The 11,419-nt window shown below is 44.6% G+C and overlaps 1 protein-coding gene across 2 annotated transcripts in view; it reads right to left on the reverse strand.

Annotated features, from left to right (window-relative positions):
- Window positions 1-7,464, reverse strand: part of atp2b3a (ATPase plasma membrane Ca2+ transporting 3a) — a 47,814-nt gene extending 40,350 nt beyond the window's left edge. For both annotated transcript variants that reach the window (XM_072681250.1, XM_072681249.1), the window contains exons 1-2: window positions 6,874-7,464; window positions 1,649-2,130 (exon numbers count right to left, since the gene is read on the reverse strand). In XM_072681250.1, coding sequence (XP_072537351.1) covers window positions 1,649-1,856 — 208 coding nt within the window. In that variant the 5' untranslated portion in view covers window positions 1,857-2,130; window positions 6,874-7,464. The remainder of the gene's footprint in view (window positions 1-1,648; window positions 2,131-6,873) is intronic.
- Between the last annotated feature and the right edge of the window lie 3,955 nt (window positions 7,465-11,419).

Raw genomic sequence — 11,419 nt, forward strand, 5'->3', positions numbered from 1 at the left:
ACGGATCACTCACACAAGTCTAATTAGCTAATTTTTAATTTTTTTATTTAGCGATGTCCCAAAACCCGCCAGTATGACAAGTTTAAATTGGAATTAGAGCACTGTATAAAACAATATACAGTAAATATTAATTAAGAAAGAGTCACAAATTCAGAGTTTGATGTAAAAATGAAGTCTGATAGTTTTTGGTTCATAACTTGAGCTCAGGCCGATAAAAAAAAAAACTTGGAACGCTAAATGTTCAGATCAGTGTGGGCTTAGAGTTCAGAGTTTAGAGTTTAGACAGATAGGCAGACGGGCAGGTAAACCCGGCAGGTCCGGCAGTGCAAGAGTGAACAGCTCTCTGAACAGTCAGCGTGTACCTGATGTACCAGAACAATAGAGTTACAGTCATTATGCAATCATCTCTGTGTAATCCAGACACAGCAGGAAAGCCTCCACGAGAGGAAATCTCCCCACCATCACACACACACACACACACACACACAACATGCTCTTCAGATACACACCGCCACTGGCATAAAACAACCTCGTCACTTCTTTTTTTTTTACAGGAGAAATATTTGTATTGTTGTTTTATTAATTTTAGTATTATTATTAATAATATTACCACTATTAACTATACTACTGCTACTAATAATAATATTAGTTTACTCTTTTATTATGGTTATTATGGTATAATATTTAGAATAAAACATTATTTATTATAATAAAACTAGTATTATAAGTAATTTATATTATATATAAATAATCAAGATGCTTTCTCAGTTAGTTTAACAGGCCCAGAATATCGAAAACCATTAAAACCATTAAAAATGTTGCTACAGTAAAGTATGTAAAGTTTGCTGACGTTTGCAACTGTACTGCTGGTTAGTGTGGTGCAACAGATAACACCACTACCTGCCAGTGAGCCACCGCACCACGTAGGAGACTGGGGTTCGATTCCTGGTCTGGGTGACTATGCTGTGCTACACCAATAAGAGTCCCTGGGCAAGACTCCTAACGCTACAGCATCTCACCTCTGTAATACCAGTAACCTTGTAAGTCACTCTGGAGAAGAGTGTCAGACAAATGCTGTAAGTGTAATGTAATGCACTGCGCTCTCCCTGATTCCTAATACAGCCCATTTTTAATCTCTACATTTCGTGATGTCACAAAACTCAATGTATATTAACATCTACATGAATTATGATGTTTCTGTTTCATAAACCCTCACAAATTGAACCAGGGTTTTAATATTTCACACATACAAACCTGTCAGATAAACTAGATACGCCCCTGTGTGAAATGCATTAATTAGGATCAGACCACTATAAAATAATATACAGTAGAATATTAATTATCACAAATGCAGTAAAATCAATAATTAAGTGCAGTATTCCAACGTCACCTAATCACTGTCCTGTTCTGTAACACAATACATATCATATATTAACAATTCATTTTAGATATTACAATAAAACTACAAACGATCTGCTGATGTGATAATAATGCCCCACTATAAAGAACATTAAAGAGTTAAAGATAGAGAATCAAAGGCAGCAGTCTGACTGTGCCTTACTTTAAAAGAACTCTTGAAGAACCCCCCTTTGGTCAGAGTGCACCATGCCTTCACAGGGTGTTATTAAAGCTCTGAGGGTGAACTCACCGTCTGTGGGTGAGGTTTTGAGTCTCTGGCAGAGTCCTTCTGTGTCGCCGTAACTCTCCTGGATCTTCTGCAGCGCCTCGGCTCCCCGGAATTCCATCAGCGTTCGCAGTTCCTCCAGAGAAACCCCGAAATCCCCCGTGCACCCCCGGCCGTCCATCCCCGGCTTGTTGGGGTGAAAGCCCACCGAGCTGTTAGCCATGTCGCCCATGGTGCCCCGCTTGCTCTACTCCTGCTGGCTCTGCCTCGGATCTCTGAAGGTCTGGCTGAAGTTCTCCATGCTGGGGAAGGGTCCGGTTGTCTTGTTTGATTATTTTAAGGTGCAGTAATGCGCTGGAGCCCCACTCGGAAAAAAGTCCCCGTTCAGCGAAAGGTCAACATGGAAAAAGGTGGCCATGGCACCAGTCCATTTCTCCACGCTGTTACTGGCTGGAATTAGGGAGCAGGGGGGGCGTGGATGCACACTGCCAGCGGCAGGAGAGAACCTGAAAACAAGACCAGGAGAGATTCTCAGAGTACATCCCAGAACACAGCTCTGATATCTGATACACTACATGGACAAAAGTATTGGGACGCCTGCTCATTCATTGCTTCTTCTGAAATCAAGGGCATTAAACGAGCTGATCCTGCTTCTGTTGGAGTAACTGTCTCTACTGTCCAGAGAAGAAGACTTTCTACTAGATTTTGGAGGAGGAGCATTGCTGTGAGGATTTGAAGTACTGGATGGAGCTCCACCACCATCATTCCAGAGAACACAGCTCCTCCACTGCTCCACAGCTCCTCAATGCTGGGGGGCTTTATACCCCTCTAGTCCACGCCTGGCATTATTAGGCAGCATGGAGCCAATAGGGTCATGATATTGATCTGCTCTAGAGAGTCCTATTCTATTGGCAGTACAGGGGCAGGGACTAGAGCTGTGTCTGAATAGGTGCAACTTAAAGTAGCTGAATGCATTCATTAGAAGGGGTGTCCACAAACTTTTGGACATATAGTGTATTCTGATGTACATTTCTGCAAATGGCAACACATACATGTGAGAATAACACCAACAGCACTACTAATAATATTAATAATCATAATAAATAAATAAAACTTTACATATTTATTGTAATTGTAAAGCTCATATTTACAGATTCAGAAACCCAGTGATGAACTAGTATAACTGGAACTGCATCACCTAAACATAACCATACATTAATAAATACATCAGCAGCTACCAGCTTCACATCTCCTACTGCTGATATTATTATACACGCCGAAAAGACCCCACGTCACTAAACAACAGCGTCAGTATCAGTGCACACTGGTAGCATTATACACTGCCTGTTTATTACGCCTGCTTTATGGACACTTCTTATTATATTCTTAATATTATTCATGACTCTCATTGCTGATACAGGCATTCAGTAGCTCACACGGCTTCCAGATGAATAATTATGCTTTGTTTGTTTGTTTGTTTGTTTTTAATAATTGACTTCTAATTTTACACCATTTTCTACCCAATTCGGACGGCCAATTACCCAACCGCCTATCAACCCCTAGCAGGAGGGTGAAGCCAGTCGCCGCCTCTTTTCTTGTTGCTAGGTAACCAGCATGCTCGGAGGAAAGCGTGACTCCCCAGCTCCGATAAATCAGCCAACAGAGGCCCGTGCTGACCAACATCACACTCAGACTAATGAGGGGAGGAAGTGCCATCAGACATCAGCCCACCCCTGAGAGAGACAGGCCAACTGTGCTCACTCTGACTCCGGCTGCTGATGGCAAGCAGAATGACCCGAGAACCCAACCAATGAGGGGCTTTGTGATACTATTGCTTAATAACTCATAACTCAAAAATTTCATTTTTAACACAATGATGCGGGGGCAGTGTTACAGCACTGATTGGGGCAGCATTACAGCGCTGATGGGGGGCAGTGTTACAGCACTGATTGGGGCAGCGTTTACAGCGCTGATGGGGGCAGCGTTACAGCGCTGATGGGGGTAGCATTACAGCACTGATGGGGCAGCGTTACAGTGCTGATGGGGGGACAGTGTTACAGCGTTGATGGGGCAGCGTTACAGTGCTGATGAGGGGAGCGTTACAGCTCTGATGGGGGCAGTGTTACAGCGCTGATAGGAGGGCAGCGTTACAGTGTTGATGAGGGGAGCGTTACAGCTCTGATGGGGGCAGTGTTACAGCGCTGATAGGAGGGCAGCGTTACAGTGTTGATGGGGCAGCGTTACAGTGCTGATGGGGGGCAGGGGTCATGAAATATAAATACGTTTAATCTCTGAAAAACAGCACCAGCTCAGCCGATGATTCTTACAGTACAAACTCAACAAAACACACCACCTTCCCTGAGACAGATTACAACCCTGTTACACTGACCGTGTGACGGAGGGGAACGTGACGGGGTTGACTATTTTAGGCTACGTTGGCGTTGTGCTTCCTGTTATCCTGTTATTAGTCTGATTAACATCTTAATAATCTGTAATCACAAATTAACACCTAATCATGTTATTATTATAATAAAAATGTGTTATTAACACTTAATATCCTTATTATTACAAAACCAATCACAATGAACAGTTTCTCGACCTGTTTAGCACAACCCATTATCTAGGCCGGTTTGTTCAGCAGCTGATTATGATATGCAGAATGATGGGCTATGAAGTATATTATTATGATCCAGATTCAGTTATGAAGTAGAAAATGTGAGCATTCTAGTCCAGATCACATTCTCCCTGACAGCTGCACAAAATATCGGATCAGCATCGTCATCATAATGTGGGCATGTGCAATATTCATAGTCACCTCGCTCATAACCCTGTTATCTACCACCCCTGGCACACATATCAGAGCTTCCTACCCTAAATCAGAAGCCACCTGAACTCCAGCTTAAAACTCAGAGTTCTCCACCCTCCTCCTAAATCGCCATAAGCCAAAGGCAGGATCTGGACTAGCAAATGGAACCTTTTAAAAGTGGTCCTGCACAAAACAGGGTTCCACTACTGTTACCAGCGTGAGAACCCTGTTTCTGTGCCAGGACCACTTTTAAGGTTCACTTTGCTAGTCCAGATCCTGCCTTTGGCTTACTGGCGATTTAGGAGGAGGGTGGAGAGCTTCTTCTGGAAGAGCTTTTTACTGCACAAAGGGTTCTCTGAGCAGAACCATTTTTGATTCTATAAGGAACCATTTAGAGGTTAAAATGGTTCTTCTATTCCCTTTGAAGCACCCTTATTTTTAAGAATGTGGAAAGCAGGGCTGATGTACCGCAGGTTCTCAGCTTCATCTGCACTATGTTCTACCAGAGTTCTGAGAAGAGTTCGGCTCTAGAACCTGCTTTTAAAATCAGATCATTAAAATGGTGGAGGGATACATGCTGCAGGATGTAGTGCAGCTACAGAAAGTAGTCCCTAAAGAGAACTGCATTAGTGGAGATTCTCCACTATTTTACCTTCATCATCATCATCATCATCATCATTCCATATAAAACTCAGAAGACTCGTGTAGCTTCACTGGTGGGTTTGGATAGGAGATAAATTATGGGCTGTATCTGTGTTGTAGTCATGGCGACCGACACCTGCTTCCCTTCACCTCCACTGTAGAGAGATCTGGGTTGGTGAGCTTCACTGTAATGGAGTTTCCCATCAAACCCTCTCTCTGAACCTCTGAATTCTGCAGCCCTTGCTCGTCTCTCTCTCTCTCTCTCTCTCTGTAATAATCAGAATTAAGCGCGTGTCATTTGTGTCCATGTCAGGCAGCATCAGTAATGTCACCGCCCAACCTGAGATGAAGCACAACAGAGCCTTTGGGTAATCCTTTGAGGGATTTCTATCCTTAAATACTCTTTTTTGGCCAGTGCGCTGTGCGTAATTGCGTCTCCAAAAACCCACCCACTCACCCCCGCAAAAAAGGAAAGAAAACCAGAAAAAAGAGGTGGGCGTGGCCTATAGGCGCACGAAAACCGAGACGGTGCGAACGCCAATGGGAAAGCTCGTCTTTGCTTGCGTGCGTGTCTGAACTGGCCAATGAGAACGCGCGGAGAGAGTTTACTAAGGCAACGCTCGCCGCCATCAGGCCTGCTGGTTGAGGATGCGTCGGTGTCTGGTTTGTTTTACGCGCGTAAAGCGCGCAGCTCTGACCGGGGCGACGCAGCGAGAAGTGGGGGTGAAGAGGAAGGGAGTGGGAGTGAGGGGCGGGGGGCAGAGAGGCGCGTGGGAAATTGGGGGCAAAAAGTAGGCGACCGAGCTCCGGAGGGGGGGCAGATGACGCAAGCGCTTTCCCGGTAACCTTCAGGAACGCGCCGTTCACCTTGGTCCACCGTAACCCTGAGCTTTGGTCCTTTGCTTTACACACACACACACGCACACACATGCACACGTATGTACACACATGCACACGAACACAAGGTGTGTGAGATTGCGCGGGCTTCAAGAAGCCGAAGTTCCAATTGGTCATTCCACCTTAAATGGTGCAGCAGTTGGATGTAGCTGCTGCACCATTTAAGGTGGAACGGACACATGAGAACATGAAGCCAACTTCAGCTCCATTCTTCTACACTAGAGTGTAAACGCTCGTGCACAAGTGTGTAGCAGTGTGCGCATGCCTGCCTGCCTCTCACGGTGTGTGCGTAAAACCCACCTTAAACCTTAAACCCAAAACATTCATTTCCCTCGTAATAAGCCACCCTAAGGTCCCCGCAACTGCACAGCAACCAGTGTGTGACTCCCTTCAGGTCCCCACTAAGACATAAATACCCGCTCTGCAGCATTTCTGCACTCCCACCCCACCGCTCGCTGTAATCTGCTGCGTAAAGGTGATGGGAACTAATGCGCAATGGGAACGGACTGAGATTAGTGATGCTCTGGACTCCTCACACACACTCAGCTGTGTATGGAGGGTCACCCCCCCCTTCTCCCCATCACCCCATCAACCCCTTCACCCTTAGCACACACACACACATACACACACAACTCAAGCTGATATGCAGCTATATTGATTACACTGACCACTGACTGTAATTCGGCTTTTCTGCAGCAAATAACATCATACAGAGCTGCAATGGGTGCACAGGTGGTCGTATCCACCAACCCTGGATGGTGGCTATGCTGGTTTTCTCTATACTTGTTGACTGCATTGCAACGCGTATGCGCGTAAAGGCAACCTTTACGCATTGTTGTGCACACTGTAAAATAAACAGCCCCGGGGTGGTGTGGAAGGGTGTATGAATGTGAAATGCACTCACCAGGCAGGCCATGCTCCAAGGACATGTCACACTTGGGTTGAAGGAGAAGAAACAAGCAGGAATAATTCTGCTAATAATAATATTAATAATAATTTAAAATTAATTAATTAACAATAACCAGTGTCAATCAAATCCTCCTCAAATCACATCCATCCCAGAGAAAAGACACCGTTTGGATCCCTGTAGCTCCCACCGTGTTCCCAGCAGTTGGCGATGCGCTCCGGTGCAGAAAAACGCACGAGAAAAAAAAAGAGAGAGAGAGAGAGAGAGAGAGAGAGAGACGCAGGCAGAGAGCCGTGGCAGCCCCAGCGGGAGAGAAGGAGGAGGAGGAGGAGGAGGGAGGAACGTGCTCTCGTGCTCTGCGGAGGAGAATCAAACATCATGGCCGCATTAATGAGGATGGTGTTAAAGCTGTGGGTTGGAGTCCGGAGCTCGTGCGCGCTCTTGTGCTCGTGCTCATGCTCGTGCTCGTGGGGGGAACGGATGAGGAGGGAAACAGCAGCAGCAGCAGCATCTCTCTGCGTTCTGCAGGATGGATGGATGAGCGAAAGAGAGAGAGTGGGAGAGTGATGGGGGAGGGGAGGATGGACGGTGGTGGGCTTTTCCCCCTCCCCCCATCTCTCTCTCTCTCCCACTGTGTATGTCTCTCTCTCTCTCTCTCTCTCTCTCTCTCTCTCTCTGGCAGGGCGATCCTATTAGACAGAGCAGAGCAGCACAGGCAGCAGAATGGCACCGAAAAACAAACATGTAAACAAATAGGAGACAAACAAACAAACATGGGAAGTGAGATTGCTGTTGTGGACACTATAATAAAGGAAATGAAAGGAAGAAGATGGTGCAAATAGTGATGGTGGTGGTGCTGATGGTGATGATAGTGATGATGGTGCTGATGATAGTGATGGTGGTAATGATGATGATAGTGATGGTGGTAATGGTGATGATAGTGATGGTGGTAATGGTGATGATAGTGATGGAGGTAATAATGATGATGATGATAATAGTGATGATGGTGCTGATGATAATAATGGTGATGGTGGTGATAATAGTGGTGATGATAGTGATGTGGTGATAATAATGATGATGTTGATAATAGTGATGATGGTGGTGATAATAGTGGTGATGGTGATAGTGGTAATAATAATGATGATGGTGATAATAGTGATGATGGTGCTGATGATAGTGATGGTGGTAATGGTGATGATAGTGATGGTGGTAATGGTGATAGTGATGGTGGTGATAATAGTGGTGATGATGGTGATAATAATTATGATGGTGATAATAGTGATGATGGTGCTGATGATAGTGATGGTGGTAATGGTGATGATAGTGATGGTGGTAATGGTGATAGTGATGGTGGTGATGATAGTGGTGATGATAGTGATGGTGGTGATAATAATGATGATGGTGATAATAGTGATGATGGTGCTGATGATAGTGATGATGGTAATGGTGATAGTGATGGTGGTAATAATAATGATGATGGTGATAATAGTGATGATGGTGCAGATGATAGTGATGGTGGTAATGGTGATAGTGATGGTGGTAACGATGATGCTGATGATAGTGATGGTGGTAATGGTGATTGTGATGATAATGTGGTGATGATGTGATGCTAATTTTAAAGAAGGTGATAATGTGATGGTGATAATGGTGACATTATGCTGATCATGATGGTGGTAATGATGATAAGGATGATTGAATTATTATATTAATGATGATAGTAATGATAATGTGATGATGGATTGTGATGATAGTGATGATGTTAGTAGTGATTTGATTCTGATAATGTGGTGATGATGATGATGATGATGATGACGGCAGTGATAGTGGTGATAATTGGGACATCTATGATCATGGTGATGGGCTGATGGTTTTAAATGATGATGTTGTGAATGTGAAGATTGTAAAGGTGATGGTGTGGTGGTGATGGTTATTTTGATGATGTGATGGTAATGTGGTGATAATGATGGTAAGTATTATGATATAATAAAATATAATAATGAGAGTGTGATGATGCGATGGTAAGGATGGTGTGATATATGATTTTTATGATGGTGATGATCATAATGCTGGTGATTATGGGCACTATGATAATGATGATGATGGGGAGAGGATTAGTACATTGCATCTCAGACATTCATGTTAATATTTCAGAAGCAGGATGGGAAGCAAAACATTAATAAACACTGCAAATATGAGTGATAATGTGACGATGAACATGGTGATGATGAGGATGGCACATGGATTAGAGCATTGCCTGTGTGGGATATTCAGTTTAACTTTGGGAGACAGTATCACACACACACACATACACACACACACACACACCTAAGCAATAACTAAGCAGAGTGTTCTCGTGGTGTTTTGGCTCAGTTCATTAATAAAACATAAATTAAGCTTAAGTGAGTGTGTGTGTGTGTGTATGTGTGTGTGTGTGAGTGTGTGTGTGTGAGTGTGTGTGGAGTGGGGTACCATATGACCTTCAGCCTTATCATGACACATTATGCAGCACGTCTATCAGTGACACATCAGCCGCTCTCGGGCACGCTGCAGCCCACTTTAACTAAGACCAGCACCGGTCAGTGTCCAGCAGCTGATCTGCAGACGCACCGCAGGCCTGGTGCTACGTGCCAGCACTGTGAACATTGTTGTGCTCTCTCTGTTCTCCTGCATTCCAATGCACTGGATCCATAAATGCTTCACCTGCTGATGAGAAATGGAACTGCATGAAGCCACCGGAAATGTGCTCAGTTAAAGGGGAAGTCCACCTGCTCTCTACACTGCTCTCAGTGAGAGCTGGGGTTCGGTGTGAAACTGTGCTTCACTGTAGAGAAAATGACCATCTGACAGAACCGGGCCTTGGTCGCCATGACTACGACTCAGATATAGCCCATAATTTATCTCCTATCCAAACCCACCAGTGCAGCTACAAGAGTCTTCTGAGTTTTATATGGAATGATGATGATGATGATGATGATGAAGGTAAAATAGTGAATAGAGAATCTGAACTAATGCAGTTCTCTTTAGGGACTACTTTCTGTAGCTGCACTACACCCTGCAGCATGTATCCCTCCACCATTTTAATGATCTGATTTTAAAAGCAGGTTCTAGAGCCGAGCTCTTCTCAGAACTCTGGTAGAACAGTGTCTCAGGCATCAGGTAGCGTCTTCAGGTGGATTTATAGTGTATTGACTTGTTCTATTGCTATAGCAGCATGGCTCTGTACAGCACATGCTGGTGAAGCTGGTCAAGCTGATTGACCAGTCACGCTCTTGACCAGTATGGGGTTTGTCCAGAGCTGGTTACCCAGCTAGCTATGATTATAACTGGATGACCAGTTTTTCAACCACTTTGACCATCAAAGACCAACTTAGACCTTCTAAAACCAGCTACCAGCAACAGCAGGAGCCACCTGTCTAATATGCTGTAGGGGCCCCTTCTGCCAACAAAACAGCCCTGTCCCATCAGGGACTCCACAAGACCCCTGCTGTGGGATCTGACACTGAGACTAACGTTAGCAGCAGATCCCTTACGTCCTGTGAGTTTTGAAGTGGACAGGGCCTCCATGAGCATCTGGAAGAGCCTTGGGTGCCCATGACCCTGTCACCGGTTCACTGGTTGTCCTTCCTCTGAGCACTTTTGGTAGGTCCTGACCACTGCATACCAGGAGAGAACATCCCACAAGACCTGCCTGATGTTCTGGAGATGTTCAGAGCCAGTCATTATCTGGAACATCACAGTTCGGTTCTTGTGAAAGTGTCTCAGATTCTTACGCTTGTCCATTTTTCCTGCTTCATCTCCTTCATCACCTTCAAGTCCTGACCATCAGTGTTCCTCACTCTCGCCTTATATGTTATGGCTGAGTGGTGTGGCCAGACATATACTCTCTAAGGTTAGCCAGGTTACCCACTAGCACACATGCTAACTAAGCCTTCATTCTGATCACATCATCTGATTCATCAATAATCATCAATGCGCTCCTGCAGCTTTAAGAGCCTCAGACTGCAGCTCCATCAACTCCGCATCTCTGCTGCCCTCCAGCGGCGGCGCTGCAGCAGTGCACCCACACACCCACAGCGGCGCTCAGACGGACACTGATGGACGCCGAGCCCGGGGGGGAGGAGGGGGTGGGGCAGCAGCACAATACGGCTTTTATTCGAGCCTCTCTGGGTTCTGAGGTCCTGTTTTTAGGCTTTTACTGAAGGAAGGAGCGCAGCGCTGCAGCACTGGTGGAAACGCGTCCTCTGTCCCCTCTCTCGCCCACGCGCTTACATAAACCACTTACATAAACAAACTGCGCAGATATACCATAATATATCATAATATACCATAATATATCATAATATATCATAATAAACCATAATAAACCATAATATACCATAATAAACCATAATATATCATAGTATATCATAATATACCATAATATATCATAATATACCATAATAAACCATAATATATCATAATATACCATAATAAACCATAATATACCATAATATACCACAATATACCATAATAAACCATATTATACCACAATATACCATAATAA

The sequence above is a fragment of the Salminus brasiliensis genome, chromosome 6 (genome assembly GCF_030463535.1).
Source record: "Salminus brasiliensis chromosome 6, fSalBra1.hap2, whole genome shotgun sequence".
Taxonomy (NCBI): Eukaryota; Metazoa; Chordata; class Actinopteri; order Characiformes; family Bryconidae; genus Salminus; species Salminus brasiliensis.